Source organism: Bubalus bubalis, chromosome 1 (assembly GCF_019923935.1).
Source record: "Bubalus bubalis isolate 160015118507 breed Murrah chromosome 1, NDDB_SH_1, whole genome shotgun sequence".
NCBI classification, from domain to species: Eukaryota; Metazoa; Chordata; class Mammalia; order Artiodactyla; family Bovidae; genus Bubalus; species Bubalus bubalis.
Genome location: NC_059157.1, coordinates 109700352 through 109728277, shown reverse-complemented (window position 1 = coordinate 109728277; position 27926 = coordinate 109700352). Strand labels below are relative to the sequence as shown.

Sequence of the window (27926 nt, the reverse complement as noted above, 5' to 3'; positions counted from 1 at the left end):
TTCAGATATTCCATAGTTTTATTTGAAAAAAAAAAAAAGTATTTCTCCTGTATATGTTTCTACTGAATCCTAGGTACAGTTGTCCAAGCATATGGGGCAATTGCAGTTAAGCATGAATAGGAAGGTTGAAATGATATCTTTGTAAAACTCTTTCAACTGACAATGGAGATAAAGCTCTGTAAAATGAGGCCCCTCTCTCCCCTCTAAGGTGGCTATTTATGGAGAAAGTAAACAAGACTTCTGCATTCTTTCTTAGTCTTAAATGGTTTAGAATAAGTTGAATGCCCATCATACCCCACTCCTAATCCAGGGGGCTGTATCCTGCCCATATACTATATACAGGTTATTTTCAGGTCATGAGACACAGTCTCACTTGCTTGTAAATTCACTGGCTCAGGTAAGCAGACCATCTTTTTGCTGCAAGAGAAGAGAAACAAGAGGGTGTGTGCTCAGGGCAGGTTCCTGGCTGGCCGGGAGATAAGGTTCAGAATTGTGAGACCTTGTGTTTAACTGGTGTCAGGTCTACAATCATCTATGGGACGATTACTACAGGAGTCCACACCTGTCCTCCAAGGGCCAGGTGTGGTAAGACATACTCCAAATGCCTGCTAGAGGTGGTGCAAAGGGGATAGGAATTCCAGATTCACACCCATGACTGTGACCAGCAGAGGCTGAAGAAGAGGAAATATGCAATGAGCAATCTTTGTTTCAAAAAAATTTTACAGAGAAACTAAATAGAACAGATACATAAAACATATAGATAAAATGGAGTTTCTTATATTAAAGTGGGAATGGGGAATTAAAGTCCACCCTCTTTGGCTTCTTAGCATCCCAACCCAAGATGGCCCTGCAGGAGGTTCAGGACACCCTGGGTGTCTGTCATCTCCCCATCAAGGAAGCTTTTACCCTCATGATAAAACTGCACCTCAACAAGTGTCACATCTGAGGTCAGCCTTGGTCCTGGTGGCTGTGTTTGGGGTGGGGTGGATCTGGGGCTTACTTGTCATTGACAGGAAGAGGAGCAGTGCAGAACCTCCCGATGATGGTCGTCTGGTCTTTTTTCCAAACCCGGTGGGAAGCCTGAAGCTTGAGTTTCACCTGGTTTATCTGGCACTGAGGGCTGGGGTGAGCTAGGACTCCTTTCCCGACACGCTGGTGTCTAGGTCTGGAAGGGAAAGGGAAAGTAACTTACTGTCACATGTTTGACCTTGGCTTCCCCTTGGCTCCCATGGGCTCTGTGGGTAGCCTGGTCAGTTAGTTCCTGGGAGGTGGGCACACAGTCCTCTGCATCATCCTTACCAGCATCTCGCCCACAACCCACAGCTTTGAACATGAAGCAAAAAATAGGTGTTGATTTTGGAAAGTAAACAGGTGGACCCTGCAGCAAAGCAATAGGTCCTGGATTCACACATCAGGGTAAGGGTCCCAGTTAGTGATGATCTAAATTCAGGTTAGTGAAGATATTTACTCTCGGGTCCATCTAGCTGGAAGTAGAGGTCTCTTCTAGGATGTTGAGTTCCAAGAATTTTGCATGAAGACTACTCTTTCTATTCAGACTGAGTATGAATGTGTGAAAGTGTGAAAGTAAAGTCGCTCAGTCATGTCTGACTCTTTGCGACCCCGTGGACTGTAGCCAACCACACTCCTCTGTCCATGGGATTTTCCAGCAAAGAGTAATAGGCCTTGAGGCCGATCAGAGCTGGGGTGGAGTCCAGGTGTGGTCTCCTTCCGGCTGTGGCTTTGGTGTCACCCAGCCCTAGGTCTGAGCCTCAGCCCCTGCTCCCTGTGCCCTGCCCTGAGCTGCCCCTCAGGGGCAGGCTCCTCTGGGCTCAGAAAGAGAGGCTGTGAGAAAGAGGGAGCTCCTGGGGGGGTTCCTTTGCCCTCAGAATGCCATCGGGTGTTGTCTAAGCCGAGCATGGTTTCCCTTTCCTTTTTGGCCTCTGTGTGCTAAGGAAATGTCTTGTGTGTGTACTTTCTAACCCAGGGTTAGTCATATAGTTTGTTTTGTCCTTTTGAGGAAGATCCCATAAAACTTTGTATAAAAGCTATTCCATTTTTTTTCTTTCGATTTCAAAAGTGTTTATTTCAGAGGAAAAATAACAAAACTGTTCACTTTAAGAGGCTGCTTGGATGGAAAGCTTGGAAACTAGAAGGACTATAAGGGACACTGTGAGTGGTGGCCTGGGGACTTAACCTGGGTCCATTTTCTAATTGGAAGGAAATCTTGGGGTTTCACAAATTTATAAAAAGTAGGGGAAAGACCACACATAAACCCCCTTCCCTTCTTTTCAATTTCTGTTCTGCAAGAGGAAACAAAACCCAAGGAATTGAAGTAATCATGTTCTTCAAAACAGTAATGCAAGTCTCTTTGGGGAGAAGAAGAAGAAATCTTGGGATATCCATTCCAATTACTCAGGAAGCTTCTCAAAGTGTAGGAGGTGAGGCCATGCCTGGAGATTCTACTGTGACTGGTCTGGGGCGGGGCTTACTGTCAGCAGTCTTTAAAGCTCTCCAGGTGAATCTAACTATCAGCCAGAGTCATTATCATGATTCCTGCAAGTATTGGCTCATCTACCCAACAGAGAGGTGGGCTGGAGAGATGATAGAAACACACTTGTAGAAGTTAACATGACCTTGAACTGATCTAATGGAAATTACTCAGCTATAATCTGCAGGGCTTACGTGGGCACCCAGGGCTGTGTGGGGTCCTGACTGCCGGCTGTCTTGTGCTGTGTGGCCTGGGAGAGGTGGAACCCTGCCTGGTGGCAGAGTGTTTGGTAGTCCAGACGTGCACTCCTCCAAGAGGAAACTCATCTTCCCTGACAGCACAGTTAATGTGCATCCCTGAAGCCCGAGAAGTGTTTCCAAACCCAGATCTGATCCTGTCACTCTCCTGTTTAAAATTTCCAGCAGCTCTCCAAACTGTTCTCAGGATAAAACCCCAAGTCCCTCCCCTGTCTTCCAGGGGTGGCACGGTCTGGCCCTGACTAACCCCGCCCCCCACCGACCCCAGCCCAGCCTTTTGTCCCCATGCCTGATACCACTGCTCCCAGGGTCACATCTCATGAACCCATGGTCTAGGGGGAAGGATCCTCCAAACCCTTGAGAACTCTACTCAAACATTATTTCTCCACACTTAGCCAGGCTCCATCTTCTTTGTTCTCATAGCTCCTGTCACTGCTGACAATTGTGCATTTGCACGTATAGGCACTAATCACACCCCTGTTTGCACTGCACCCCTCCTGCTGGAAGCTACATTCCTCAGGCTCCCAGGCATGAGTGGGAGGCTACTTCAGGCAGTGATTCTGAGCTCCTGCCAATCACTTACCCTTCCCACCCCGCATCCCTACTCGGTTCTCCCAACACCACCTGGCTTTGTCCCTGTAGCCCTGGAGTGAGAGTGCCTCCTATTGCTGAGCTCTGCATTGCTTCCCCATCCTCTGTTGGGTCTTCAGTTCTCCCAACATATTCGTAATTAGCTCCTTGTGTTAAATTCCTTCTGTTGGACTGCCTGGCTTGGGCTCTAATTTCCAGACTGAACCCTGAGGCAGAGATGTATCTGGTTAGTCTGCCTCCTGCTGCTTGTGAGTAACTAATCAATGGCTTTTTAAAGAAACATGCACCATGGCTGAGGTGCTGTCCCCTACTCTTGCCTGGAAAATCCCATGGACGGAGGACGACTTCACTTTCACTTTTCACTTTCATCCATTGGAGAAGGAAATGGCAACCCACTCCAGTGTTGTTGCCTGGAGAATTCCAGGGACAGAGGAGCCTAGTGGACTGCCGTCTATGGGGTCGCACAGAGTCGGACACGACTGAAGTGACTTAGTAGCAGCAGCAGCAGCCAGGCTTGCAGCTCCCTACAGTTGAGGCTCTCTGCCCTCTCGCCTCAAGCCTGGTCCCACCAGCTGCTTGGCTCAAGTGTGACTCCACAAAGGAAGGAAATCAGCCCCAGTTCCAGGGACTGGCACCACTGGGCATCAACCCTGCTGGCCCTCACCTGGCACTCCCTGGCTAAGTTACCCTCTGCTTGGGAGTCTGCTCTGGTAACCCCCTCTGATAGCCCCCCTCCCCACTCCCCCATCCCTCTGCCTAGGAGTAGGGGCTTCCCAGGTTCTCACCAGCCCTGCCTGGGCCAATGGCCGAGGTCCTCCTACTTGCTGGCATCTCTGATGCCCCTGCCTGGATTCCTGACACAACGTCCTGTCAGGGGCCTAGTCCCCACATTCTCACCCCTCTGTTGGGATGTTCCCTTACTACTGCCTGCCTGCTATTGTCTGAATACACTCTGCTTGGGCCCAGTACTCATCCTGAACCTGGAACAGTTGCCTGGCATGTGTCTGCGGGTCCATCTGTGGTAGGTGGCACTCTCACCCCCACCCCTGGCCCAGTTGGCCCCGCCCACCCATCAGTGACCACACAGAGCATGTCCTGGGATGTCTGTGCATGTATGTAAACAGGAGAGAAACCAGCCACGCAGGACACTTACGTACATGGTGATCTTGACCGAGGAGGCGACATCGCTGCTAAGGAAAGTGGCTGTGATGCAGGTGGCCTTGTTTCTTGGCTCCTGCAGGTGAAACTCCACGAGGCTGTGATGCACTGGGAAACCAAAGCAGAGCAGACAACAGGGCCAGATGTCGGTGGGTGCAATGCATAAAAAATCCCAGAGAGCAGCTCAGCAGTTAGAAATCTCACTCTAACACTTAGCAGCTGTGTGACTGGGCACAGTCAATCACAGGTTCTCAGCTTCCTCAAGTCTAAATTGTGTTCAGCTGCTCAGCTGTGCTCTACCCTTTGAGACCCCATGGATTGCAGCACACCAGGCTTCCCTGTCCTTCAATCTCCTGGAGTTTGCTCAAATTCTTGTCCTTTGAGTCGGTGATGCTATCTTAACTATGTCATCCTCTGTTGCCAAGTGTAAATTGGGATAACAAAATTATATACCTCACAGTTCTGAATGAGAATTAAATGAGTTAATACATATAAAGTCCTTAGACAGTGTCTGTGCCTAGGAATCATTCAATACATGGTAGTTTTTATTATTACTTGTACTCCTAGAATGTGCCTCTCCCCTCTGTTTGGCAACATTATCCTGATGGTGTGATTCTGAAAACCAAACAGTGTCTATCTTATACTAAATAATTAACTCATAAAATATAGCAGCACCCCTCCCCACTAGCATGCACACAGTGTCAGGAAATACACCATGTGTGCAGGAGACGACTGTGGCCCTCCCTGTGGTGGCTGGGGGCCTGTGTGCCATCTCCTCCCTACTGGGCAGCACTGAAACTGGGGCTCTCAAAGCTGGTATTGTCCACACAGACTGGGTGAGCAGCCTGGTTCATGGTGATACTCCTTGTCTGCGGTCCCTCTGTCAAGAGAGGTTAAGAAGGATTGCAGCTTCCCCAACACCCTAGCCCTTCCTCAATAAGGGGTAAGCCCATCTGGTGGCACCTGGCTGTGACTTTGGTCTCTGAGCATTTTCACAGACTCCTTTGGTGGTTGGGACATAGCTAGAGAGGTAGTCCTTCACCTCTCCCCCACCTGTACTTTTTCATTTGTTATGTTTTATGGGTGAATATTGGGAGGATTTAGGGAGACAGCCCAAGTTGAAGTAATGATGTGATCCATATAGGGGTTAGCAACTGGACTCCTGCCAAGAACCCACAAGAAGACAGGAGAGCACTGCACTCTGCCCCTCCACAGAGGAGAACATCAGCTGCCACGTCCCCCCTGTCTCTCTTTCTTGGTTGTTTACTGTGGATGCAGAGTGTTATGTTGATGGGCAAGGGCTGAACAGGAGTGGATAATCACAATGTGGAAAAAAAAAAGTCTACCTTACATAGCTCTAGGAATCTAATTCTCTGTGCTGAGTTGGATATATCACTTTACCAGCAGGTATCAGTGATCAAGACAGTTTCCTAAGGTTCTGCTTATCTCTTCTCTGATTACTCTGGAAGCCTAGGAGGGCCAGGTCTGCTAACATTGGTGGATGGGAACTGGTAGTGGAATTCCTACCTGCTCTGGGTGTGACAAGGGTACATGAGCCCTGGATGGTTTGCCAGGAGAACTGGATCCAAGGTGAGGCCCTGCCGCTTACCAGTTGTGTTGTCTTGCCTAAGTCACCAAACCTCTCTGTGCCTCACTTCCTTCATGTGGAATCAGTAACCCCCAACATCACCTCATAGTACACTGTGAGGAACGGGGTGATGGAGGGAAAACACTTTGGGTGAAATGTTGCTCTACAAGAGGAAAATAGTATCTTTGGAAAAATGATTTTGTGGGAGCAGATTCTCTGTCCATGCTGGCACCTTCCTGGCAGAAGCCAAGGGTGACAACTGCCCCAGTGAGCAGTGCTGAGGCCGAGGTAGGTCAAGAGTGCTGGGCAGTGGGAGCTCGGTGCCACAGTGACCTGGGAGTGGGTGAGATGGATGTCAGGTGGGGTACCAGGTGGGCGACCCATACCCTCCCACCAACTCTGATGCTCAGAATGGAAGGCTCAGAGGATGCAGGCCCCTCTGAGGTCTTTGAACAGACATAACCATACTTCTGGGGCAATGGGGAGGGGATCTCACGACAAATATGAAACAGAAAAAGTCTGGTTCAGTGAATTCCCCTCAGTAGGGATCTAAAAATGCCTTCAACCTTCAGGTGTGCCTCAGGCTCCCTGGCTGTCTAGAAGGGGAGGAGGCACCACAAAGCTGCCCTGGAGAAATGGGAAGTCGGGTCCCTGTAGCCCTGCCTCTGACCCAGACAAAGCATCCTGCCTCAGGCTGACCTCTGAGCGGCGGCAAGGACCCAAGAGTAACTGAGAAAGATGACAGAAAAGAGCAGGTTCTCGGAAGAGGGGGCAGAGATACGAGTGTGGAGGCAAGCGATGATGGCGTGGAAAGGGTAAAGATTTTGAAGTCAGAAGACCGGAGTTGAATCCTGACTTCTTCACCCTCCCATGGAGCCTTGGGCACATCACTGCTCGGGGCTGGGTTGTCAGAGGAGAGGATGGATGTGAAAAGCCCACAGCTGACCCACTTTATTCTTAAAAAGTAGCCATGAATTCTCTCGAATGAAGTTACAAACACCCTCATCTCAGCTTCCAAATTCTCCCATTGTCAGAGGGAAGGGAATTATTCTTACTGAATCCAGTCACTGTGCAGTGTTTGCCTCTGTAGTATGTATTTTATTTTATCCTCACAATTAATTCTTTGAAATAAGGACTGTTTTCCACATAAGTATGTAGAAGTTCAGAAAGATTAAGGAACTTGCTGCTCCTGACCACACAGCAGGTAAACGGAGAATTCGAGAACAATTCAGGTTTGGGTGACCACAGAGCCTGAACTTCAGGCTCTACCAGGAAGGTATGGCCACAAAGATCCCTCCAACAACCAGCCAGACACCAGTGATCAAAAAATCATTTAGAATTAGGGTGGTCATATCATTTCCCACCCAAACCAGCATACTTCTATTCTGAACACACAATAAAGCAGACAGGACTCCAGGATAAAAAAAAAATTAGGAAGTATAGCCAACCTAGATAAGATGCAAATACCATAGGAAGGAGGATGGTTCGGCCCTTAATTTATGTTATAGATTCTAAGACACCCTTTTCTCTCACATTAGTCATCATTCACGATCACCAGCATCTTAGCTTCAGTGAAATGCAGTGGTTAGGAGCCATAGTAAACAGATGAAATATATATGTGAGGGTTCAGTATTCCTCATGAACCCTGACGTAGGAGGGCTGCTAGAGTGGAGACACGCCGGGTGGGCAATGAGGAGGGGGAAATGTGTGCAGGAAGAAGAAACCCAAAAGGTTCTCCCAAATACCACCCTAGAGGGAGAGCCCACACTGGAGGGCAGGATTCCATGGTGGGGTGGGAGGAATGAAGGTCAGTATACTGACTGAAAGATAAGATGCCCCCAGGTTCTTATCCATAGAGCAATGATTTGGGCTGGCTTTGATGAGTTTGGGTTCTATCTAAGCCCAGGAGATGCTGCCCTCCACCTCTCACTTTCCATGACCTTTTTGCCCCCGTTCTTCACTTCCCACTTTGGCTGCCACACTGGGCTGGACATAGCCCAAGATGGAGCCCTGGACTCAGCAGGTCAGCAAACTGGCAGAGCTGAGCAGGGCGTTCCTCCCTACTCACCACAATACGGAGCCATGGAAGTGGTCAGCAGGTAGACCTTCACCTCCTTGGGAAGTGGCTCTATCTTGACACCACCTTGTTCCACCAGCCCTGGAGATAAAGAAGCAAAGACAGCAGGGCCCTGAGGAGGCCATTTCAGGGTTCAGTGGCACCCAGCCTTTCAGTGATTAATTCATGCACCCGTTCATTCTATAAACAACTGTGGTGAGTCCTGGAATACAGCAACTCCATCCAGACAGGGATAAACACACAAGCAGACAGCAAATACATTCTTCAGATTATCTGGCCCACTCCCAAGGGGTATGTATACGAAATTATGAAATGATGTCTCCAACTTGCAAAACAATCTATATGACAGTTCTTTTAGTGGTATTTGTATCCTGTGCATTGGAGCAGGAAGTGTTTGAGCTTAAGAAAATGGTTGATAAGTTGGAGAAGGGCTTTCCAAGCAGAAAGTATAGTCTGGGCAAAGGGATATTGGGTGAGGAAACATGAAAAATATTCTTGGAAGTATGAGTAGTTAGCATCCCTGAGGTGTTTAGGAAAAAGGGAAAATCTCGTGGGAGATGAGGCTGAGCAGAGAGTGTAAAGGGATTGTTAACCATCTGGTCCGTCACATGCGTGGGAAACAGTGACATATGCCTGATGAGCAGGAAGTAATGTTGTGTTGCTTTATTATGGGAAACCACACCTACTTTAACATTTTGTCAAGCTGATATTCATTTCATTCATATAAGCAATGGCAGGATGCTGCAGTTCTGAGTGGCAGCTGGGGGGTGGGAAGTGGGAGAGTGAAGGAGGGGGAGGAACCACACATTACCCAGGAGTTTTTCTTGGAACCCTTCAGGCTGGATAACCCCAGGATATTCACAACAATGATCTGCACAGGGTGAGCTGAGGCTGGATCCCTCAGCCTTCCCGAGCCATTCTCTCCAGACTAGCCTGGATCCTCCAGGAATGTGTCCACGTCAATCAGCAATTAGGAACCCCTCCAGCTGGCACATGGCCTCACACCTCTAAGGCAGGCAATGTGTGCCAGTCTTAGGGATTTCCCCATAGCACTTGGATTTCAAGCCTATCAGGAACTGGAGAACGGCTGGCCTAGCACGGAAGACCATGGTGCACAAAGACTATGGTGTGCATCAGGTGCAAGAATGGGTGCAGGGGATCTGGACCACACTGATGCTTCTGGAGAGCATCCTGAGGTGGACTTGCGGGTCAGAGTCTCGGTGTGTGTGAAGGGTGTGCACAGAGTGCATACGGCATCAGGAAGCACTACAGAGGGCGGGGGGTGGGACACAGCAAGCTAAAGGCCACCTTCAAGGTGAGAACACCTTCTAGCTGAATTTTGAACATTACTTAAAATTTCTTTATCCCACTCGAATGGACTTTTTGACCATGGGAGATCAGGACTTGAAGAGGTGACAAGGCTTGAACTCTCCCCAAGTTGTCAGAGGGAGTCAAAAGAGGAGCATTTACCGATTCTTGGACAGGAAAGAAGAAAAGGGTTGAAACAATCCAGACACTGTCCAGCAAGGAAGTCCTTGTAGTTTGTACAAGGGAAGGCCACCAGTGGACAGGAGTTCTCCAGGGCGCTGATGTAGAGGTGTACAGCCCTCATATGATCACAGATCAGATAACTGTAGCCTGAACAAGGCCAAAAGACACAACCAAGGTTTCAGTTCAAGACACATGGAAACTCCCTCCATGCTACTTACTGTAACTCTATTACAGGCTATAAATACATGGGATATCCCCCCGAGCCACATTTTTGAAATATTGATGAACATGGTTACTATACTCTCGTTTTTCTTTTTAATTTTTTTTGAATCGATTCTTTTTTTTTCTTTTAACTAAGCTTAATTTACCAATAAAATTGCTTACTTAGAGACCCATTCTTCCATGATCATGCAGATTCTCTTTTGGAAAATGGGAGCATATGAAGAGTTGGCGATCCTGACCCTACTTCTCAAAATGGATATTGGTCTGCACATTTTTGCCTTCTTCAGCATCACCCACACAACCAATTTTATTCAACCTCCTTAAACCCAATCCAATAAAGAGACAATCGAGGGAGTCAGCAGCAGCTCATGGTCCATCTATGAAAGCCAACCCAATGACTGACACATTGAATCTGCCAAATGTCCCAACACAACAAGCACTTGGTTTCTCGTTATTATTGTTGCTGACTATTTTAAAATTTGTGATAATTCACACTGAATGAATTTGCTGGGGCTAGGAGGTCCGTAGTGAGCCATAACTCCAGCATTTAAGGTCTTCATACTCTCCCTTCACCTTGTGACCCCCTCACCGGGACCAGAACCAAGCCTGAGCCATGTGCGGATTTTCCCTTCCCCCATAGTTGGGACACTGTCCGTGGCCAACCCCCTTCTAGCTACAACAGGGAGCTGGAAGACACAAACTAAACCCTTCTCAAATTGTGTTATGAAGAAAAAAATTGAAAGTGACCAACTAAAATGCAAAGAAATTTTCAAAAGCCATTAAAATCAAACCATCCAATCTGATCAGAATTGCTGAAAAAATTATGAATTATTAAAAGAAACATGATTTGGAAAGTCAGTGAATTTGATAAGTTGGATTAGTGGTTACTCAACATGATTGTCAAAAGAATCTTTAAAATGATAAAATTTTGGTAAAGCAGGGAAAGGTTAAAAACATAGTATTCAGAAATCAAAAAAAAAAAAAGAAAGAAATCAAAACTCCCGTATGACATGTTGATAGGTTAGCTGCATTCATGAGAAGAATATAAGAAGACTAAACCACCCTTAATGCTTAGCTTTTGATAAATTTAAAATTGTTTAAAATTATGCTAAGAACATAATCAATACATCCAAAAAGAACATTCCAGAAGAGAAAACTTAGAAGAGAAGATATGTATATTCATTGAATATATTCAAGAAGATTATCTTGAAAGCAATTTTGGAGAACTTAAATTTAGTTAGCTTGGGGAAATGGTCGTGCAGTGAATTGAACCTTCAGCTAGCTAGCCTTGGGTGCATCAGCCTGGTTCTGACACAACGTGGCACTTCGAAGGATGTAGCTAGTGTGGACTCTGCCACAAAGTGGGCCAGGAAGAAGAGAGGTCATTGGTTGAGGGATGGTGGATGATGGTAGGGCCTAAGACGTAGGGAGGGAACCTAAATATGGAGCAGTCTTTTCATTTCAGGCAGTCCTCCCCTAGAACTCCTTGTCTCCATAGACATCCATTCAATAAGTGCTGAGTAAGCTTGATGGGACATAGCAAGGACACTGTCAGGAAGACTCCTGTGGCTCACACTGGCTGACTCAACACGAAACCTGTTGATAAAGTCCAGTCTCTGGAGCAGCCAAACACTGAGTATTTCTGGCTTTCTGACCTGCATAAATGGAAGTGGGACAGCCAGGCTGGTCTTGGCCCCCATTGATGAAGTAGTCCACGTGTCCGACAGGAATCCGAATGCCCAAATCTGCAAGAAGGCAGAACTTTGTTACCGTCTTCCTTCAGGGGCCATTTTCCAGGTCCCCATAGCAGGGTTTACTGGCCACAGAGCCTGAAGTCTGACCTTGGGCACCCACCCCTTCTCTGTGCTGAATGGGGACCCACTTATTCCTAAATGCTAGAAGATGACAGATCTAACTAGCCCTTAGATGGTTTTCTAAGAGGTTTTGTCATGCTGAAAGGAAGCTAAGAATAAATTCATAAGAAGATACTCATAAAAAAAAAAAGAAGATACTCATATTTGCCTAATAAAATCAAGAAAAATATCCCTTAAGTTTTTATGAATCAGTAAATGTTATAACAAGCTTGGTAAATTTCCTTGTTGAGTAGTTTCTATTTTAAGTAACAGTTCAGATATATATGTGTGAGACCACATTTCCAGTCTCTTACATGCTTTTGTGCTTCTGTGACTGAGAAGAAATATAATCTGACTACAAAGAGATGAGTCTGTGCCGTAGTGGCCTTTATCCCATCAGTGTGGCGATATCTGACCCCTCAAAATCAGTCCAATTCAGCTGCCAAAAACCATGACTTTCTCCGTCATATTATCTGTCACAATTGTAAGCAGTGGAGTGTGTGTTACTGTTTAAACGTCATTTATCCAGGGTTTAAGTGATGACCTAGAATGCCTCCTTGCCCATCATCTGTCAGGTCAGTTCTACCTTCATAATATATTTTGAATCCTTCTGCTTCTCTCCATCTCTACTCCCACCACCTTTGCTTCAGCCACTATTGCCCCCTCATCCAGGCCACCACTGCAAACACCTTCCAGAGGGCCTTCCTTTACTGCCCACCTCCAGTCCATGCTCTGCCCAGCAGAATCATCTTTTAAAGGAATTCAAATCGCTGCCCTATTCTCATTGATCAGAGAATAAGATGTAAACTCCCCGCCATGTCCAGTCTGGTCCTGCTCCATTTTCTCATCACATGACTCACTGCGTGCTAGCTACATGGTTCTCCTTCCCGCCCTCACCCACCATAAGGCTTTCATTTTGGCTGTCCTCCCCATCTATAATGGTCTTCTCCCAGCTCTTTCCAGTGCTGGCTCATTCTCATCCATGAAATCTCACCTCAGACATCACCTCCTTGGACAGATTTTCCTCAATAATCCTATCTGAAGTAGACCCCACACCCCCTGCCAAGTCACATACGCTTCTCCCATATCTCTCATTATCATAATCACTAGGTAGAATTATCTTGTCTATTGACTTGTATGTAAGCTCCACTAAGGCAGGGCCTTTACCCGTCTTCTCCCTACTCTATGGTACCTAGCCTATGTTAGTACCAAATACTTATTTATTGAATAAATCAGTGAACAAATGTTTTCCCTATTAGCCTGCAAGTTCCATGTGGTGCCCTGTGTATTGCAGTATTCTTAGTGCCTGCTACATAGATCAATCAAGACTAACTGAATAAATGGAAGTTATTTTTTTAGCAAAGAAAGAAAAACTTTTTCTTTTATCATATCAGGTAGTGGCTACAACTTTGAAGGGGACTGAGAGGCCTAGGACAAGTAAATAGGGACCAATGGGTCACCTATTTAGCAGATTTAGGAACATAAAGGGCTAACATTGTTAATTAATATGGTTAATTAACTTAATAACTAGGCAGAGGGCTATGGACTTTGTTTTCTTATCTGTGAAATGGAGGTGGAAGAGAGGGTTGACTTATATGACTACATGAACTTCTTCTAGAATCATGAATCTGTGAGTTTGAGATGCTAAAAAGGCTTCTAGCCAAATGAGACATGGTTGTTTCTCAGTTGAATTGCAAACTCTCGTGGTCAGAGACAGATGTAATTTCTTCTTGTACCCAACACCCTGAGCACAGGGCCTGGCACTAGACCCTGTGGGCATTTGACATTGAGTAGAAATGAGGAGAAGGCAATGGCACCCCACTCCAGTACTCTTGCCTGGAAAATCCCATGGACGGAGGAGCCTGGTGGGCTGCAGTCCATGGGGTCGCTAAGAGTCAGACACGACTGAGGCGACTTAGCAGCAGCAGCAGCAGCAGCAGCAGAAATGAGGAGGAGTGCCTGCTGGTTATGATAGATTCAGAACTGGGGGTTCTTGCCTGTGCCTGTCATTATTGGAGGCGGCAATTCTCACTCTTCACTGGACTGAGGGCTGGCCTCATCTCCTGGGAAGGATAGAAGTTCTGACAGGCTTGAGCATCTGCCCCAGGAGTGGAATGCCCCAGTGTCCCCGGGGCAAGGCATGTTCACCCTGAAAAAGCAGCCTGACTTTCCCGTGTACCTGCCAGGCAGAAGTGCCCTCCAAACACTACCTCAGATGTGGCTTAGTGTTGAATCAGAGTGAGACTCATGACTAAACAGTTTTGGTCCACAAATGAGAATCCTCTGTCTCATGCTGGCTAAAAATAAAATCATTTCATCTCAGTCCCAGAGCAAGATAGGGCTGGAAGAGACTTTGGAGATCATGCTGATAAACTCCTCACTGCAATAGAAACTCAGAGGGGAAGAAGTCTCCTCCTAGGGCCACTCTGATAAATGCCCGCCTCTTAGCCTCTGCCCTGTGCTCATTCCCCCCCGCCCCCCAGGCTCACTGTCTGTGTCTGTGTGGATGGCTTCCACGAAGAGGGCATCCCCAGGGTCCAGACGCTCCTCCAGGCTGGCTCTGGTGTACTCTGGTCCAGCGGGGTCCAGGCCTGCAAGGACAGACATGTGAGGGGCCCTGTCATCTCAGCCACAAGAACTCTCGTGGATCCACTGCACACCTACATGGGCAACCCTTATAGTTCAGATCAGAATCCCCCAACAAGGACCCAAAGGTGAGAGAACTAGCTCAGGACTACCTTTCCCAGGGAACCCTAATCTGTTGAGTAGAGAGAACTCTAACTTCTTCATGACCCAGCTCCTCTGGCTCTGAAATGAACTTGCTAACCCCGACCATTTGGTAAGGGTTAATGTCAGTAATATCTATCCTCATGTAGTAATAACAATGGCTGTAATGTTTTGAGTAGTTACTATGTGCCAGGCCTTGTGCTGGGCAACTTCACACATTCTAGTCCTTACAACGTGTGTGCATGCATGCTAAGTTGCTTCTGTTGTGTCTAACTTATTGTGATCCCATGGACTGTAGCCTGTCAGGCTCCTCTGTCCATGGGATTCTCTAGGCAAAAATACTGGAATGAGTTGCCATGCCCTCCTCCAAAGGTATCTTCCTGATACAGGAATCAAACCCACATCTCTTACATCTCCTGCATTGACAGGAGGGTTCGTTACCTCTAATGCCACCTGGGAAGCCCCTTTACAATGATAGAGTGAAGTAAATATTACTCTCTCCTAGCCTTACCTTGGATCCCTCCCTATTCCACCCCAAAAGCAGACTGTGAGACAAGTACGTAAAGTGCAAGTAGCTTATTTGGGAGAAAATCACCAAAAGCATGGACTTCCCAGCTGGTGCTAGTGGTAAAGAACTTGCCTGTAAATGCAGGAGACGTAAGAATCACAGGTTCAATCCCTGGATAGGGAAGGTCTCCTGGAGAAGGGAATGGCAACCCACTCCAGTATTCTTGCTGGGATAATCCCATTGACAGAGGAGTCTGGCGGGCTACAGTCCACAGGGTCACAAAGAGTCAGACATGACTGAAGCCACTTAGCATGCACACACAGGAAGGATCATGAAGGAGTGGAAAAAAGTCAGAGAATGAAAGACAATTTAAATGAATAGACTATCACTTTGAGTCTCATCCCACTGGGGTCCCCCTGCAGGACTCTGCAAAACACAACTCAGAATTGTCCCACTGAAGTGCCAGGAAGCCAGAGTATTTACCATACAGCTCTGGCTCCTTACTGATTGAGGGTAGTTCCTGAAGCATAAAATTCCGGCACTGTGCAACTATTTAGAAACACTGTGTAAAGGTGATTTCCACAGTGGCCAAGGAGATAGGAGCTGTTACAACCCATTTTAGAGTTGTAGAAACTGAGGCTCAGAAAGAAATAGGTGGCCTCTAACACTGACACTAGAGATCATGCAATAACAACACAATACCATCTTATCCAAAATGGCCACAATAGGTAAATTTTAGTGGTGATCAATGACTTGATCATAAGAACAAAGGCCCAACACACTTCCCTCTGCCTGCCTTAGCAAACGCTCTTCCAGGCATGTTCTCTCTCTCTAAACCAGAGAATGGTCAGGGAAGAATGTTACCTGTGATCCGTCCCAGCTGTCCATTGTAGAAATGTCCTACCATGCCCCCTACGTGGGCCCCCAGGCTGATGCCGATGATGTGGATTGAGGACTCGGACACACCCAGCGCCTAGAACAGGCATTTACAGTGAGTTACATTTGGGCCACCCCAGCCCCTGACCTTACAGGGGTAACAATTTTCTCCGAGGCCTCAGAAGCAGAGGGTCTTGGGCACGACATACCAGCCACACATGCTCTGGGGAGAAAGTGCAGAATCTCACCGTGTTAATCACTTGCCCTCTCCCTGGGCTCCCCACCTGGACAACCCATTCACTTTCCTTTTGGTGCCCAAGGTGTGTGAGACATGACCACAGCCATTTCCTCCTGAAAACATAGAAGGGCCAGCTATCGGCACCCGCTATGTAACGTGCAGTGGCGCATCTCACAGAGGAGCAGCAAGAGGCTCAGAGAGGTTCAAAGCCCCCCTGAGGTCAGCACAGTAAGTGGTAAAGGTGAGATCTGAACCAAAGACCCACAGACTACCGGTGGCTCTGCTTCCTCTCTAAAGCTCCTCCTCATGTGTTCTTTCTTTCTTTCTGAGCTCTTGCTCCCCCATAAGCAGCCAGAGCTCGCCCTAAGCTCGTCTACACCTACCAGGAGTTTACGGAGGAAACGAGAGATCTCGAGTCCCAGCTTAATCACATTTTCCACGGCTGAGAAATAGGCAGCTGTGGAGCCATACACCCAGTCCACAGCAATCACGTTAGCATCTGCTGCCCGCAGAAGGGCACCGATGAATCTATCAATCCAGGAAGGCTTTGTTCCTAAAGCCCTAGATGTGGGGCCAAGAAAGGATAGGAAAATTATTTTCCAAGTCAGTATTCATCATCATGGAAATTACATTGACGTTTCTATAAACAGAACAAATCCAGAGGAAAAAAGTCATGTGTGTGTGTGTGTGGTGGGGGTGGAGGGGAGGATGAGCACTAAATCCTGCCGCGCTTTGAGCATAAGGAGGACATAATCCTGAAGTTAGCAGGGCTCCTGCTTGCACATGTGGAGCCTGTGGGTAAACTGTAAAGAGGTTCCTTTGTTCCAGGTGGATGTAGACTTGGGCCAGGGCTCAGAGCTCAGGTCAGAGTTCAGCCCCACTGGCCTCAGTCAGGTACCCTTGTGCAATGCATAAATCACATGGACCATATGTGCTGACCCTGCTTGTGTCACTCATGGGAAAGAAAAGACAGCTTTGTGTATTACAGTTCAAGATTTGCAATCTTAATTCTCACTCTATAATACAGACACCTTCCTTGGGGATGTTCCCATTTACTTGCTCATGCATTCACTCTTCATGCAACAAATGGACCAGGCAATGTGTTAGGTGCTTTCTGAGAAATAAAGAAAAATGAGATATATTTTTATTATTCTAGAACTTAGAGTATAATAGGACTTTTCTAGGAAAAGAAGAAGAGGAAAAATTTCAGAAAGCTTTCCTAAGAGATTAGGAATGGGAAAGAAGTCTTCTCCATGGCACAGAGCTTGCTCATGTGGACCCAGGAGCCCAGCCCGGGTATACACCAGGGAATATGGCCTGGGGGCATCTGGAACAGACAGCATAGCAAGGCTTCAGAGCGCTCCAGTCCATCAGCTATCTCCAGGTCGCAGGTGTCTCTGTTTGGGCCTCTGATGGTGGCAGAATGCAGGATTTGCCAGAGGCGAGACTTTGGCCCAAGAGTGGGAAGGAATGCCTAAGGGAGGATGTGGCTGGGACCCTGGGATCAGGGGTTTGAGAGGCAGGGAGAACCCAGCCAGAGATGAGGAAGCAATTATCCTTTGTGCAGTGCCTCACTGTCCACCTCTTCACTGGGTCTCCCCCCAGTTTCAGTTGTTCTAGCTACTGTTTCACCATATTCTCTCCCTTTCTCTTCCCAGCAACTTTTTACTGTTTTTGGCATTGTCAGTGAATTTTGGAGAGAAGATGTTGGAAGGAAGGATGGTGATTGATTTGGGAGTCAGAGACTATATATTACAACAAAAGTTGGACTGTGGATCATCAAAGAAATTGAAGTGTGTAGTACCTGAGAAACACTAATCTCTGGGAATGATGGAAGTTTCTTGGGTTGTAAAACCCAGGTAGAAGTGAAGAAGAGGAAATAAAACCCTGGATAAAAACACCATAATGTTACCCCTGAACAATTGCACAAAGCCTGTGACCTCACTGGCTGAAATGAATCATGCAACCCACACTTGAGGGAGGAAAGGATCACTGAGACCATTTTTACAACCTCCCTTTTATTCAGGCATGGAAATCGAGGCTTCATGTGCTACTTATCCAGAGTCATTCTTATTTACTGTTTGAGAGTATATAGATGAGACTTAGCAGAGGAATAACATATGTGACCAATAAGAAAGAGCAACACATTGTGTGTTCGTGTTGCTATGAGACCTCTTCAAGGCCAGCAGAAGGTGAGCAAGGGGACCTGTGACAGGCAGTGAATCCATTTCTCCTCTTGCTCCCCACTAACTTCCTGTGGCATGAGGGTCATTTTCTAGTTCCTAGCAGAGGTGATCCTACTGGTTGGTTGGCTCCCACCTGAATCCATGGATAACTAGCTTGGTTCCTAGAGTGACATTGAAACCAGAGTTTTGGATGTCACTACTTTCTTCCACTAGCTGCCCACAGCTGGGATCCGAAGGAGTGAAGAGGAGAAACTGGACTTTGAGATTGGTGCCTCGGAGGAGATTGGCATTCTGGAAGTCAGTGCAATTCGTCTGTGGGGTAGGAGGTGCATCCCCTAGAAGAAAAAACAAATAAAACCCAAGAAACTTCAAAGGTGAGGTCATCTGTTCTTAAAAAGAAGAAAAGTGCTTTTGAAAGGAAGAAAGAAAGAAACAGGGGCTTTCAGGGATTGATCATAAATCAGCAAGTGTAATGACTTATTTATTAAAGGCATCACTTCTAGAACCAAAATCTGTGACTATTTTTCACAGATTTTTTTCTTATCTTGTGTAAAGATAAGATACCAGAGAAGAATAAAATATTGCTCAACTAGAGAAGATTAAAGGCCATGGTGAAATGGATATTGTCATGAGCTAAATTGAGTCCCCTTCCCCCCATAAATTCATGTGTTGAACTAACTAATCCTTAAAACCTCAGAATGTGACTGTATTTGGAGACAGAGTCCCTACAGAGGTAATTACACTGAATGAAGCCATTGCGTGTGTGCTCAGTCATGTCCAACATGGACTGTAGCTCGCCAGGCTCCTCTGACCATGGAATTTTCCAGGCAAGAATACTGGAGTGGGCTGCCATTTCCTTCTCCAGGGGATCTTCCTGACCCAGGGTTGGAACTGGCATCTCCTGCCAGGCAGATTCTTTACCACTGAGCCACCTGGGAAGGCCATGAAACCAATAGGGTGGGCCCTTATCTGATATGACTGATGTCCTTAGGTGAAGAGGCAATTTGGTCACAAAGAAGAAAGATGACCTGAAGACATGTGGAGTAGACAGCCATCTCCAAGCCAATCAGAGAGGCCTGGAAAGGAGGAACAAACCCCACCACCACCTTAATCTCAGACTTGCAGCCTCCAGAAGTGTGAGAGGATAACTTCTGTTGTTTAAGCCACCTGTCTCTGGCACTTTCTTACAACAGTCCTGGATAAATAATACAGTTTTCTGAAAAGAACCCTGGGCTATAAAATAAGCAGTTGCCCTGGGGACTAGGCTTATTCTGGTCTGTTCATCCCATCCCAGAGTGATCACTTCTCACTAATCACCTTTTGTCCTTAGGAGCAGTCCGGAGCCACTCCAGAACCTGCAGTGCCCAGCACGTGACTGCCCAGATGATAGAGAAAGCCTTTAATGCCTTGTATTGTATTGTATCGTATTGGACTTCCAACAGATACCTTTAAATAGGATATTTTATAGTCAAGGTCACTGAAGGGCCTTCTACAGTACTGAACTGAAATGGCAGCATACTGTAACTCCTGCATCCCAGGGAGCTGAAAATCTGACCTATCTTTAAGACCCAAGAGCCCGCTCTCATGCCTGTGATAAAGAGGGGGACCTCCAACGCCCAGCTGTCTTACAGAAAGAGATTGGCAGGAGCCGCAGTGCATGTACTGAGTGCCCACAGGGCCCCAGTCCTGGTGCTGTTAGCAGTGACCTCACATTCCTACCACAGGACAAAGCCATTTGCAACATCAGAAGGCAGGTCTAGGTTGCAAACTGATTTGCACAGCCCTCTTCACAAGGAAGACAGCTCTCTCAGGTTTCTGGAATAGTTCTCTGCCTTCAGAGGTAACAGGGGAGCATGTACAGAAGGCCTGTGGATCTGCAGTGCACTGGGCATTGGTACTGTGAGCAGAATGTGGGCGCCCCACCTTACAGCATGCCAGCAGTAGTTTCCTCACCTCTGCATCTGAGCCCCACCCAGGCCTGGTCCCCGAGTCCCCTTGCATCTCCCTTCTCACCAGCCAGATCTCGGACACCCCTGCAGTGAAGCCCACTCTGACAGTGCAGGCCCCCAGGCTCCTCTGCCTGTGGCAACTTGTGCTCCTATGACCCAAGATAGACTTGTCATGACTTGACCACCTCATCTGCCTCCCCTACTTTTGGAAGAAAAGATGAAAAGCCTCCTCTTGAACAGGAGACCTGAACCACATACATGACTGCATTGCTCTATTGGTCATGTAGTAAACATAGTTTGTCACAGAGCAAGGCCCAATAAGCATCACAGAATCAATATATTCCAGACAATGTTATCTAAATAAGCAGCAATAAAAATTAGAAATCAATAACAAAATTATTTAAAGATACATTTGGAAATTTTAAGTTTAATTCCCTTTTAAGTAATGAATGAGTTGAATAATCACAATAGAAATTAGAGAATATTAAAAGCTAAAGACAATAAAACCAATACAATATTAAAACTTGAGTTAAAGTAGCTAAAACAGTACTAGGCTGATAGCTATTAATGTAACCTTAAATGCAAATATGAGAGGGAAATGGGGAAAGATACAGATCATGTAAGTTAATCTTGTAAGTCAGAAAATTGAGAAAGAATACTACAGTAATTCCAAATAAAATGTAGGGAAATAAATACAAAGGAAGTAATTAAAATTAAAGAAAACAATGAATAAGAATGTCATCAAGAGCAATTCAGCCCATGCAGTTGCTCAGGTCCACCTTCCTGGAGAGATCTGACACTTTGCTGTCTCCTACCCCCAGACAAATGGTAAGTCAATCCTCAGAACAAAATATTCAGAATTAAACCATTCTCACTACCTACACTGCTGCCACTTTGGTTTAAACCACCATCATTTCTCAAAATTATGTGGCCTGCAATGCTTTTCCTGCCTTCATCCTCTTCAGCCTATTTGCAGCACAGTTGCCTGGAAAATCCCATGGATGGAGGAGCCTGGTAGGCTGCAGTCCATGGGGTCGCTAAGAGTCAGAGACGACCGAGCGTCTTCACTTTCACTTTTCACTTTCATGCATTGGAGAGGGAAATGGCAACCCACTCCAGTGTTCTTGCCTGGAGAATCCCAGGGACAGGGGAGCCTAGTGGGCTGCCGTCTCTGGGGTCACACAGAGTCAGACACAGCTGAAGCAACTTAGCAGCAGCGGCGGCAGCAGCTAGAAAAGTAAACTAAATCATGTCACATCTCTGTGTAAAAGCCACCAAGGCATTTCACTCAGAATAAAATCCAAAGTCCTAACAGTGGAAGAAAGCCCTAAATATCTAGACCATCCTCCTGAGGAGCCTTCTCCTGCCCCACTATTGCTTCCTCTTCCAGCCACTGTCCTCCTAGCTCTTCCTCACTCTACACAGGTTCCTGTTGGAGGTTCTATGCGCTGGGCATTCGTTCTGCCTGGCATGTCTTTCTCCAGACATCCACGTGGCTAATTCCCACTTCTGCTTTAAGTCTTTGCTTGTCAAATGTCATCTCCTTTCCTCTAACCCCCATTTAAATTGCCATCTGCCTATGTTCCTGAAACAAATGGCTCAGCTGGTAGAGAATCTGTCTACATACAGGAGACACAGGAGACGCAGGTTTGAGCCCTGAGTCAGAAAGATCCCTTGGAGGAGGAAATTGCATCCCACTCCAGTATTCTTGCCTGAAAAATCCCACGTACAGAGGAGCTTGGTGGGCTGCAGTCCATGGGGTCACAAAGAGTCAGACATGACTGAACAGAACACACAAACTAAGTGCCTCACCTCCATTCTCTGAATCTTCTTTATCCTGATTTATTTTTATAGCAATTATCACCTAATCAAGTTTTTATTTACCAGCTTATTATTAAATGTATTGCTTATTAATTTTCCCACATTAGAAGATACATTCAAAGAAGGAAGAGATTTTATCTATTTTGTTCACTCTACTGCCTAGAATAGTACTTGCCACACGCAATAAATACCAAAAAGTAGTTCTTTGAACAGGATAATAAACTAGATGTTCTTAAAAAAATAAGATGTACTTTTGATGCTGCTGCTGCTGCTAAGTCACTTCAGTTGTGTCCGACTCTGTGCAACCCTATAGACGGCAGCCCACCAGGCTCCTCTGTCCCTGGGATTCTCCAGGCAAGAATATTAGTGTGGGTTGCCAACTCCTTCTCCAAAGTATGCATGCATGCTAAGTCGCTTCAGTCATGTCCGACTCTGTGTGACCCCATAGATGGCAGCCCACCAGGCTCCTCCATCCACAGGACTCTCTATAAGACATAGTAAAAAGAGGGAAGTCACAAATAAATAATATAGAGAATTAAAAGGGGATGTAAACACAGCAAATTTTTTTAAACCACAAAGGAGCGTATTTACACCCATCCAACAGTTTAAAAATACAGATGTTTTCCTAAATTGATAATTTCCTAGAAAAGTAGCTTACTAAAACTTAGTTAAGAAAGAAAAAACAGAAAACCAAATCTAAAGCTACAGCATAAAGGAATTGAAACTGTAGTTTTAAATCTATTCATCAAAAAACTATATTAGGACAGATTTCACATAGAAATTCCACCAACAGGTCAATTCCTATCTTACTATTTCAGAGAATAGAAAAGGAGAGAAAGAATCCAAACTCATTCTATGAAAATAGCCAAAATGTCAAAACTGGACAAATAAAGAAGGAGAAAGGAAAACTAAAGGCCAGTTTCACTATTGTACATAGACATAAAAACCCTAGATAAAATATCAAATCCTAGATAAAATATCAAAATATAACCTTGACCCATGTATAACAAGAACTAAAAATACATCATGGCCAAGCAGTGTTTAGTCTAAGAAATGAAAAGATGGCTTAACATTAGAAAATGTACTAATGTAATTCACATGTGAACACATTAAAGAAAAAAAAAAAAACATATGCTCAACTCAATAGATGTAGGGGGAAAAATAATAAAATTTAGTACCCAATACTCCTTAACATAAGAAAGGAAGGCTATCTACCAAAATCCTATAGCAACGATTATACTCACTGGTGAAATGTTAGAAGCATTCCATTTGGAACTGGGAACATGAGAATGTATGCTATCAGTGCTTCTATTAAATATTGGACTGGAAGTTCTAGTCCTAGCTAGTAAAACAAGATAATAAAATAGGATAAAAGTTATGATGTTTGAAAAAGGGGAGAAAAATTGCCAATATTTGCAGATGATAGAATGAAACTATTCAGGGACTTCCCTGGTGGTCCAGTGGCTAAGACTCCACACTCCCAGTGTAGGGGGCTGGGTTCAATCCCTGGTGTGGGAACTGTATCCCATATGTCACAATTAAGAGTTCACATGCCACAGCTGAGACTCAGCACAGTGAAATAAATAAATAAAAATAATTTTTTTTTTAAGGAATGAAACTGTCCATCATTCAAGACTATGGAGCATGGCCCAATGAATCATGCTTAGATACCCTCTCCCTGCATGCACCAAAGTGTAGTCACAGATGAATACCCAAAAGAGACAGAGAGAAAGAGACATATCTCAAATGTAAAAATAATATCTCCACGAACAAGAACAGAATTGCAAAATGGTTCTGGGTTTCAGGTCTGGGAGATGGCAATGTTTGTAAGCATTCAGGTTTGTGAGGTTTGAGGGGTCCAAAGTGCTCTGGCAGGTGTAGAGAAGACCCATCTGTGGCCAGCAATGGAGAGAAGGACTCCCCAGCCCGGGAAAGGAAACTAAACCCAACACACACAGAAACTTTTTACTGGGGCAATAGCTTTATTGAGGAAGATAGATGGAAAGACAAAGCCTTACTAACAGAAGCTGAAACAACCCCGCTCCCACCCCCAAAGGAGAGAGGGCAAAGATGGGAGCTCAGGAAGGAAGACACAGAGACGAAGAGAGACTGAAAATTAAAATTAAACTAATCTATTGTGTTAGAAGTCAAGGTAATAGTTACTTTTGGAGCAGTTGTGATAAAGATGGGATACAGGGAATGGATTTTAAGAAACGGGTGATGTTTTCTTTCTTGATCTGGATGATCATTCTAAAAACTCATTAATATGTGTTTTAATAATCTGTATTTTTTTGTATATATGTTGTACTTCAATAACAAATTTATTTTTAAAAAAGCTTGCAAACAAATATATAAAGACATCAAACATTTACAAAGATTGTCAATGAGTGAATCATTGATTCAATCCAGGTGAAATAAAGTTTAAAAAATTGTTGACAAAGGTTTAAAATGAGTAAGCTGAGATTATATACAAGGATAAACATAAAAACAGAGCATAGGAAATTATTGAATAAAATAGGCATAAGTGATAAGATATACAGTAAAAAAAAAAAGCTAATTAGAAATTGGAAATGAAAAGGTCATTGAAATAAAAATATAATCAGTGCACTATTGTCTAGTACAGAAGAAGTCAAAGAAGCTTTTTAATATGAAAGTGCAGTTAAAAAGTACAGGCAACACATGGAGAGGCTCCATCATTTATCTAGGGCTGTTCTCTAAGGCAAGAGGATGGGAAAAGAAGCTGTGCTGCAAATAATTTTTTATAACTAAAAAGATATATGATTTCTCTAATCAAAAGTTATACTCAGGGCAATGAGCAAGATTAAAAAAAAATGCATCTATACTAGACAGGTGATAGTAAAACTGCAGAACATTAGGTATAACAGATATTCTTAAACATTCCCAGACAAATGCATTGGAAAACTTAACAGCAATGAAAAATATAATTTCCTGAAACTGAATCAGAAAGAAATAAAAATCCTAATAAACCTATTAGAACCAAAAAAAAAAAATTGAATTGGTAATCAAGAGTCTTCTCTCACCATAAATTGTGCTAGAGCCAGATGGTTTTATTTGAAAAGTCCACAAAACCTATAAATCATAAATAACCTTTATCTTATATTGGGTTGGCCAAAAGTTCATTTGGATTTTTCTGGAGGCTAGAATAAAAAAACCCAAAGAACTTTTGGCCAACCCAATATAAAACTGTTTCATAGAACAAACTTATTTCCTGCAGTTATAATCATCTTGGAAAAGGAAATGGCAACCCACTCCAGTATTCTTGCCTGGAAAATCCCATGGAGAGAGGAGCCTGATGGGTTATCGTCTACAGGGTTGCAAAGAGTCAGATATGACTGAAGCAACTTACTAGCAGCACCATCACGACCAAAGAAAGGCGATAAAAGAAAAGAAAATGATAGATAAGTTTCTTTTATGAATAAACATACAAAATAATAAATATATGCAAAAATTAAAATAAATGTTGGCAAATAAAATTCAACATCATATTTAAAAATACCCCATGGGAATAGGAAAAAAATACCCCATGACTAAAAGATTTGCCCCTGGTGATCTTCATTTAAATACATAGAGTTTAGAAGAAAATATGAAAGATTATAAGAAGATTGCTTAAACAAGACATCAGAGACACAAATTGTAATAAGAAATAAAAATTAAGGCAATAATGTTATACTGCTTTTCCTATGAGATTGACAATACGAGAAACATTTGATAACATTAACAAAGTGTTGGTGGAGAGATGGGGAAACAAACATGCCCACATACTAATCAACAGTTATAACTTCCTTACAAGGCACTTTTTCTCACATTCATCAAAAAGGTATAAGATATACATCCTTTTAGATCTAGTGTTAAACAGCCACACAATACAAGATACATGATCACTTTATACACACACACACACTCACACACACAAATATATGACTGAGTTAGGAAAAAAGCACACATATAGCTGGCTTCCCTGGTGGCTCAGATGGTGAAGAATCCACCTGCAGTGCAGGGGATCTGGGTTCTATCTCTGGGTCGGGAAGATCCCCTGGAGAAGAAACTGTATTCTTTCTTGGAGAATCCCATAGACAGTCCATAGGGTTGCAAAAAGTCAGACACAACTGAGTGATTAACACACACACACACACACACATACACACACATAAAAGTAAGTAGACCTTTTCAACATCACCCATTGAGGCAGGGAAGGGGTAAGCAGTGCTGCAAGGGTGGTATCAATCATGGAAGCTTTCCTGGAAGATGTGAAGAGCAGAAAAGGTAGTATGAGCAACTGCAGGCAGAAGGCAGACAGACATGTTGTAAAGCTGGGGAATGAGAACTAAATGTCCTGTGGAGGTGACAGAAAAGCAGTCAGCTGTTGAGGGCAGGGGAAAGGGAGCTTCCTAAGGGTGATGCCACTGCTGGTCAGAGAAGGGGATCTTCACTCTTCCCCGAATGTCTACGCCATAGGAGAGTTTAGATTTGCTATATTAAGCAAGGGAGAGTGGTGGGTGGGGTTTTCACATCGGAGGGAAATTGTACTAAAGGTTGCAGGCCATCTGTGGCTTAACAGACTAATTATCATAGTCCTACCAGGTGGGATAACAAACCTGAACTTGAGTTGGGTCAGCAAGATTAGAAAAAACCTCTAACAATCTCAATGAAAAAACCATTGTTAGTTTGGAAAATTTTGATTTTAAAATTAAATACATCTTGGAACAGTGAATATGTATAGTGCGAAAATGAATTATATTTTGGAGTTAATTGCACTTATTTCCTTAAACTCTTCTTGTCTTGCGCAAGGTGAAAAGGAGTAATGTAGATTTTAGAAAAATGAGTAAAACAGCTTGAAGAAGTTTAGTTTTTATGACTTAAGGACGTGCCATCATTCCCCTTATGATTGAAGGTTTTTTCCTCCCTCTTTTAAATTCATCTCAGGAGAGGACTTACAGGGGACCTTCCAAAGGTTAGTGCTGCATAAATAGATGGCATGAAAAAAGCAGAATTATTGACTGAAAGAAGTTTCACCCAAGGACCCGTTCCCCAACTTACCTGTACTTCCAACACTGAGCCACAAAAGGAGGCCCCACAACCAGAAACATCTCTCCCAGAAGTCTGGGGGCATCACTGAGCTAGACGTCTCAGAGCTGGGGTAGAACTGACCTCTAATGACAAAGAGATCGCATAACCCAGCCTCTCGCCAAACACCCTCTTGGGTCTCACTAATCATTAACTGGCGTCATGACCTGTAAAAGAAAACTTTCCCTCTTTGTTTAACTTACCCAGTTTTTCTGTTTCTTCTCAATGAAAATAAATAGTTTTTTTTTTTTTTTTTTAAGGCAAGGGACATTGAAACACACTATCCTTCCTCTCTGAACCAAACATCATCAGGAAACAATTTCCTGCACCTCTCCCACTTCCCATTATAAAATGTTAGTAAGACCCAAGGCAGAAGTCTTTCATCTCTAAGCAATCACAAACCCTCATTGTCCTGGAGTCATCTGTGGATATGTTTATTCCCCTAGAAGGACTCTGAACAGCTTGAGGGCAAAGACCTTCTGTTTTCATTTTTCAGTCCCCAGTGCCCAGCACGGAGCTGAGTCAACAATATGTGTTTAGTGTACATTTACCAGAAAGAATGAAAGAAGATGAAACTGGCCTCGTAGAGTACTATCCTTAACAGAATCTTGAGGCCAAAAGTAAGTCCAACTTTTAAGAAGAGATGTTCAGCTTCTTAAATTCACAGATAAAGGAACCAAGAAATAGAGAATGAAAATGACCTATGGAGAGGAGATGGTGCTGCTGGAAGTGGCAGAGCTGGCCTGGAACCAGGGTGTTTCCAGTGTACTGCTTGGCCTCTTCATCCAGAGGAGCAGCAGAAACCACAGAG

The 27926-nt window shown here is 44.7% G+C and overlaps 1 protein-coding gene across 2 annotated transcripts; it reads right to left on the bottom strand.

Annotated features, from left to right (window-relative positions):
• Positions 1 to 27266, bottom strand: PLA1A (phospholipase A1 member A). Of its 2 annotated transcripts, XM_006057605.4 has the most exons (11): positions 27089 to 27258; positions 18394 to 18595; positions 16458 to 16635; positions 15825 to 15933; positions 14215 to 14316; positions 11528 to 11617; positions 9630 to 9797; positions 8151 to 8240; positions 4494 to 4602; positions 1001 to 1165; positions 1 to 417 (listed from the first exon to the last, which is right to left on the bottom strand). In XM_006057605.4, the coding sequence occupies exons 1-11, from the start codon at positions 27159 to 27161 to the stop codon at positions 333 to 335; spliced, it is 1371 nt and encodes a 456-aa protein (XP_006057667.3). In that variant the 5' UTR covers positions 27162 to 27258; the 3' UTR covers positions 1 to 332. The 2 variants fall into 2 exon arrangements, with proteins under 2 accessions (XP_006057667.3, XP_006057669.2); XM_006057607.4 differs by lacking the exon at positions 1 to 417 and having other exon boundaries at positions 4490 to 4602; positions 27089 to 27266.
• Between the last annotated feature and the right edge of the window lie 660 nt (positions 27267 to 27926).

Excerpts from the sequence above, each read along its gene's own strand:
- PLA1A (XM_006057605.4), bottom strand. The coding sequence starts at position 27,161 with ATGCCCCCAGACTTCTGGGAGAGATGTTTCTGGTTGTGGGGCCTCCTT. Across the intron at positions 18,596-27,088 it reads GCTCAGTGTTGGAAGTACAG|GGGATGCACCTCCTACCCCA; the intron begins GTAAGTTGGGGA and ends TTTTTCTTCTAG. Across the intron at positions 9,798-11,527 it reads TCCCACTTCCATTTATGCAG|GCTACAGTTATCTGATCTGT; the intron begins GTCAGAAAGCCA and ends GGCCTTGTTCAG.